Source organism: Haplochromis burtoni, unplaced genomic scaffold (assembly GCF_018398535.1).
Source record: "Haplochromis burtoni strain Fernald_Lab_line unplaced genomic scaffold, NCSU_Asbu1 Contig_67, whole genome shotgun sequence".
NCBI classification, from domain to species: domain Eukaryota; kingdom Metazoa; phylum Chordata; class Actinopteri; order Cichliformes; family Cichlidae; genus Haplochromis; species Haplochromis burtoni.
In genome coordinates this window covers 1,153,055-1,159,746 of record NW_024582428.1, presented here as the reverse complement: position 1 = coordinate 1,159,746, position 6,692 = coordinate 1,153,055, and the positions used below count along the sequence as shown (strand labels likewise).

Below are 6,692 nucleotides of genomic sequence, written 5' to 3'. Positions count from 1 at the left end.
CTCCATAAAGTGTATGTAAATATCTGGTTTCAACTGTGAATATACTGCTGTGTATTGAAATTCCTCTTGTTTTGCATAGATATACTGAACAACATCCAAAGCATAATATATAAAATAACATCTACCTGAGTTTTTTCTTTGAAAGAAGCTCCTTATGTCCATTGTTGTGTTCATCAGTACACAACTGAAACCGATTTAGAGAGTTTGTTTAGCCGTGGAGGGTAACAACTGAAAATATGAAATGTAAGCTAAGACTAAAAAATCAGCATTGCTGTTCGGCTTTTTATTTATCCATTTGTTGATTCACTCGAAGAGCAAGTAACGCAACCAAGTGATCAGTTTGATATCAATCTTTTGTGATACACCGTCATATTTACATTATTAGTTCAGTACGAATGATTTGCTTTGGTACCTGGTCAAACTTAAGCTCTCCTCTGTCTGCAGCAAACTCGCAGGCAGCAGCTTCTCCCCCCTCGCTCACATGGGTGCTGTGCTCAGTCGCCTAGTGCCTGAGCTCGGATCATACCAAAATTAGGGGGAATTTACGACGGTGCGCTCTGTGCTTCGTGTGTTGTTTTTGTTTTATACAGTTGTCAGTCAGGCATCTAACTAACAAATTACACTCCAAAAGACCCCATGCTTCTGAAAAAATGACCCGGGCTTAAGCCCAGTAAGCCACCCCCCGCTCCGCTGATGGTTGACTCCAAATCTCCCGAACACTATGTCGATTTGAGAACGCAAGACCGAAACAGCGAGACCAAGACCGAGACCAAGACAAAAGTCCGTCGAGACCAAGACAAGACCAAGACTATGGGCTCAAAATGTGGTCATAAATATTTTGTACTTGTAAAAAAGATTTGTATGTGTAAAAAAGATTTGTGTGTGCGTAAAAAAGATTTGTATGTGTAAAAAAGATTTGTATGTGTAAAAAAGATTTGTGTGTGCGTAAAAAAGATTTGTATGTGTAAAAAAGATTTGTGTGTGTAAAAAAGATTTGTGTGTGGACTTAGAAAAAAAACCCCTGCAAGTTACAAGTACGGATTTTGACCCTATTTTTCTTCCTTTCATCTGATTGGTCAATGTCATGTCAATCACAAATGTAACAATCCAATCAGAGAACAGATGGGTTTGGCTGTCGGAGGGGCGCTTTTTTGAACTGCAGGTCCTTGAAGGGTGATACAGTTTGAAGCTGGAGGATCGCTATATAAATATCCGATAGCAGCTAGGTCCCCTAACTTTCAGTAGCTGTTGAAAGGAAAAAGTTGTGGTATATCAGTGGTTAGAAATACCATTATTACTTTAGGATTAGTTTTTTTTTTTTTGTTTTTTTTGCCTGTCCCGTTTGGCTCTTTTGCCATCAGAATTGTTGTCTAAAGGCAAAGAAAGATGCCCAACGGATTTACTTTACCAAATTGACCATCCCAGCCTTGCCGTAATGGTCCATTTGATTCACCTTTTATTGTTTATTTTATTTTCACTTACTGAATACGGGACAGACTTGACTGGGGGAAAGAAGGGGAGAAAGAAAGAGGGAAAGAGAAACAGCTGAGAAGAGGGACGGGGGAGAAGGGCAAAAACAAAAACCAACAGAATGGGCAGAAAAAAAATGCATATATCAATCACCTGGATCACCTGCTGAGAAAGAAAAAAGAAAACAAGCAGAAGAGAACAAGAGTAATAGAATAAACAACATCACAATGATATATGGGAATATGACAGTAAATACTAAATATTAAACATTATTGTGCAGCACATAAGATCAACAGAACACAGTGTGCTTTGAGGTAGGAGCCAAAAAGGGTGTAGTTTGTGGGTGTGATCACCCGTGTGTACACCTGTGAGCATGGACGCGCTTGTTTTTTTTTAAAAGGTTCCTTCATGTAATGATCTGCTAGAGGGTGTGGGGGGGCCACAGCCCCGTCCTCCAGGGCATGAAGCAGGTATGGAGGAGATCAAAACTCCAGATATCAGTAGAGATGGCACGATACCACTTTTTTATGTCCGATACCGATACCGATATCATAAATTTGGATATCTGCCGATACCGATATGAATCCGATATAGTGTTTTTTAATCAACAAAACTGTTTTTTAAATATCTTGCTGCATTTTGTATAAGTTCATACTCAAGTTTAAAACAACAACTACACTAAAGCTATTCTGTTATACCTGTATGCAAAAAAAAAAATTTCATAGTTCAGCAATACTGATCAATCTAATAAACTTAAACCTACACCATCATCCCTATTCTGGTATTTTAAAGAGTACTTAGCGTAAATATTAAGCAACCTAACTAATAGGGTTCCAACTCCCAGCAACAACAAAAATAAATAAATAAAAAATAGGGAACCACCCCTCACGCGCCACCTCATGATGCTTAATCGACGTAATCAACCTTAATTTGATGCAGTGTGAAAAAAAATGCACAGAAATCAATTATTTTTCAAGAAATTTTAAATAGATTCAACATCTTTCTTCAACAAAATTGCAGACTGCACAGATGGTACCTTCCCAAAGTAAAAAGTACTATAGCTTACTAGGGTATATATATTAGACTTAATAGTCACTATATACAGTAATTGACTTCTATTCATTTTGCATCAAATTAAAACTTTGGGTGTCAGATAATTATTTATTAAAAGCTCGACATTTTAAATGAGAATAAGAAAGAAAAGTATGTCTTAGGGCATGAACAGTGAAAAGGGGGCACAATCGGCCCCCCTGGCTAAACTTTGCTAGATCCGCCCCTGCACAGTTACCAGCCGTCAGCTACGTAGAAAAAGATCCTGGTGTAGAAAGTAATATTAAATAAATTCTAACAACAGCTTATCAAGCTTAAACGTGCTGCTGTTGTTCAGCCGCTGGTTTGCTCTTTCTGGTGCGAAGTGGGCCAAAAACAAAGACGGACTCGCGACAGAAAAGCTGATCAGCTGATCATTTAAGCAGTTTCACGATTGAAGTACCAGCCGGAGAGCGAGAGGCAGTCGCTCGTTAAGCTTAGCGTGGGAATGCTTTACAAACATTCAGAGATGGACTTACACGCTTGCTTTACTTCTCTCGGGGATAACTTTGTCGGAGATGAAATGCTAGCGGAGATGAAATGCCAGGTTGCTAGCGAAGCTCCACATGCTATCCAGACCACCGACAGGTCCCGCATGCCACAGCTGCTCTATCACGTGATGCATACTGCTCCGACGTGCTAACGTTCTGAGGTGAGTTACGGCGTGTTGCAAGTTTTGTGAGGTGCTTTCGTGATATTTAATGGATCGGATTACATTTTTTATTTTTCTCCGATATCCGATCCAGTCATTTAGGTCAGTATCGGACCGATACCGATACGTAATATCGGATCGGTCCATCTCTAATATCCAGAGGTGCCCAGAACACAAGAGACCAAGGAAGACCAACAGAGGGGCAGCTGCGCCACTGTCCCAGAAAGAGCTGAGGAGAGTCCCAGATGAGGGCTCACTCAGCAGCCGCGGAGCAGAAGCCAGGGGGAGTTGCAGTGACGCGCCCGTGAGCTCCGCCGGCAGCCAGCCGTGCCTGAGTGACCGAGCCCCAGGCTATCACAGAGAGAGAATACTGACATCCTGATGGACAGGCTCTTCCAGTGCTGTAAAACTCTTACCATAGCCTTCAACACGCCCGTCTTTGAATTCCCCTTCAAACTTCATGCCGTCATATCGACTGAAGACACCCGTGCCATGAAATTTTCCGTGTGCAACCTGACATATAGACACAGAAATACAGGCACACACATATACAAACATCCATTCCCACCCTCATGCTCTCATATGCACTTACTCCACACTCAACCAACGTGGAGACAGACATAAAGAGACGCTGTACACACGATCACACTCCCCAAGCGTACTCTACAAACCGGGTCTAGGTACCCTTGCCCCTGGAGGGGGGAACTGCACCCAGACCCAGGTGGTGTTACCCTTTTCCCTGCGGTGGGGGGAGGCAGACCGCCCCGACTCCGCAGCAGCAGGGAGGCCCCACACTCCAGACCGCAGTCGGACGGCCAACTCCTCCTCCTAGCCCCCCCGCTCCAGCAGGTCGCAGAGAATGGGGGTGAGAGAAGACTCCAAACCTCCCTCCACCCGCTCATTGTAGTGTTGATGCATGTGTGTTCTAAGGTGCATTTAAAACCCAGGAGGGCATGGAGCTACCTGCCAGAGAGCAGCAGGTAAGCGCATGGTCCCTCCTGCTAGCCCTCAATGTCTACGTGTATTTAACATTGAGAGGTGGGCAACGACGCCAGGGGTGGGGTGTACACCCTGATGGTACTTTGGATTCCGTGTATCGTGCCCACCCCCAAGATCCTATATGTATGTGTAATGAGAGTGTGAGTAATGTGAATGTCTAAGTTGTGGGATAAAATTGAGGCAGAGGCAGCCAGAAGGGGACAGGGGGGGGAGCCTCCTCTGCACCCTGGTGACATACCCCTACTCCAAGGCCCTGCATGTGTGGGTGGTTGTGGTGGAGCGGGAAGAGGGAGGCAGCTGGAGATGGGGAGGGAAGGAAGGGAGGGGCAAGTGACCCCTCCCTGGGGCCAGCTCCCCCGCTGACCCCAGTAGGCACCCCCATACTCCGCGACCCGCCAGGGAAAGGGGGCCCAGGCCCATCCAGACCGGGGCCCAGTGCAGCAGCGCCTCCCGGCCCCACAGAGCCCGGGACAGTCCACCCAACCCCACCACAGAGAAAACTGCACCCACCCCACCATCCACTCATCTTCCAGACTACATAAGACAATAAACACCCAGGCTGAGATCTTCCTCCACCTCTCCTGTGTCTCCCCCTCCTGCAGAGAGAGGAGGGATGTGACAATCTTCCCCACCAGTTGAAGAGCCCCCCAGGTGGCTCGATGCACCGGCGGCACCCTGCTCCAGGGCTGGGCCCCCATGCACCCACCCGCCCACAACCCCGGCAACACACCAACCAGGACCCAAGCCCCCGAGGCCCGGCCCGGGCCCCAGCCCAGAGACGGAGCGCCCCCAGAACCTCACGCCCATCCCGGACCCACCCAGGGGCAGCCAGGCTACCAGGTCAGTAACCCACGTCCGTCAGCACAGACCCTCCCCTAGCCCCGCTGCACGCAGCCGCGAGGAAACAGTCACCCGAGAGCCAACAGAGCCCCTAACCGGACATGACCGCTACCCCGGGTTGAGCCCCCCAAGGAAGATGCCTCCGGGGAACCCCCCGACGCCCTAAGCCTGTCCCTACCCCCACACCAATCACAACAGTGAAGGCGGGACCAAACTATGACCCCCCACCCCCACTAGGTGATGGAGCTGATCAAAGGAGCCCAGAGCAATTGATCTGATGTGGTGGCAGAGGCTGTATCAAGACTAATGTAATCTAATAGATTTTTACAACATCCCTTTCCTGCTCAACATCCCTGGCCAGGGTCACCGAGTGCACGGGGAGATCTACAAAGTGGATGACCAGATGCTGAAATTCCTGGACGATTTTGAAAGCGTCCCAACGTTGTACCAGCGGACGGTGGTCCAGCTGGAGGTGAAGGAGTGGGTGGGGAAGATGGAAGGAGAGGAGAAGGTGTCACCGGGGAGCATCATGGACGTGTTTGTGTACACCGCAACGTGCGAGCCAGACTGGCGCTCGCTGCCGTACTACGAGAACTACGACTCAGAGGGAGATCATGGGCTCAAATATAATACGGAAGAAAAGCTATAAAGGGACTGATCTCACCGTGCTGACACAACTGACAAATGGACCTCTACGTGGTGTTAGCAGAATGGGTGAAGGAGCTCTCAGGAAAACAACACCTGGACATGGGTGCTGTTTCCTGTCGTGTGTCAAATTGAAAGAAATCTCAAGAGAAATTAATTTTAATAGCAGATAGGCAGGCTTAGAATCAAAGTAAGGATAGTGTAGAGAAGGAAAAGGGCACACTGTGCCACTGAAAGTTGCATATTAGTAATGTTGTTTACAAATTTGGTTTTCTTTTTATGATTTATAATCATCTGGGAAGCATTATGATCAAACTGGAAAGCTTTTATTTTGGCGTATTGCTGTAACATGAATTGTATCTCTAACTCTAAATATTTTGGTTGGATGTCTGCTATGACACTACCGGTTTAAATGCTAAACACATGCACTTTTAATAATGCAAAGAGACAGCACATACAGTAGCCGCATATGCACATCCTTTCACATGTTGTGAATGACTGCACTGTAAACACAGGTACTGGCCATCTAGTTTCTCACTAATGTGAAAATATTAATAGAAAAGCTGATCTGCAGTTCAGTAATTGCACATGTATACTAAATATAAGCTGTATGGGCAACGTTCTCTGAACCACGTGCACCCATTTGTCAGCAGTTAGCTTCCTCTTACAGGATAAAAGCATAGTTTTAGAAACTGACTGTCACGGCTAGACGGTCCTCACTGATCGCCTTGCCAAGTTTTTGGTGGTGTTTGTGTGTACTGTGTCGTGTTCTCCTCTCCATCCTGTGCATGTGTTTTTCTGCTGGAACGTGTACCTCCGGAAGCCGTGGCACGGAATGGCGGCTGACCCGAGGGGAGTGTCCTGAGCTGGAATCGTCGCACCTGTGCGTAATCACTTCGCCGGCTACAACTAATCTGAAGCAGACCTATTTAACGGTGCGGTCGAGTCACAACCAACGCTGGAACGTTGAACTAAACCGGGTAGCGTAGTCGCGACT

At 46.8% G+C, this 6,692-nt stretch overlaps 1 protein-coding gene across 1 annotated transcript in view; it reads left to right on the top strand.

Moving 5' to 3' along the window:
* Positions 1-6,685, top strand: part of LOC102313892 (gamma-glutamylaminecyclotransferase B) — a 16,511-nt gene extending 9,826 nt beyond the window's left edge. The window contains exon 3 of the mRNA XM_005937350.3: positions 5,382-6,685. Coding sequence (XP_005937412.1) covers positions 5,382-5,699 — 318 coding nt within the window. The 3' untranslated portion in view covers positions 5,700-6,685. The remainder of the gene's footprint in view (positions 1-5,381) is intronic.
* The last annotated feature ends 7 nt before the right edge of the window (positions 6,686-6,692 follow it).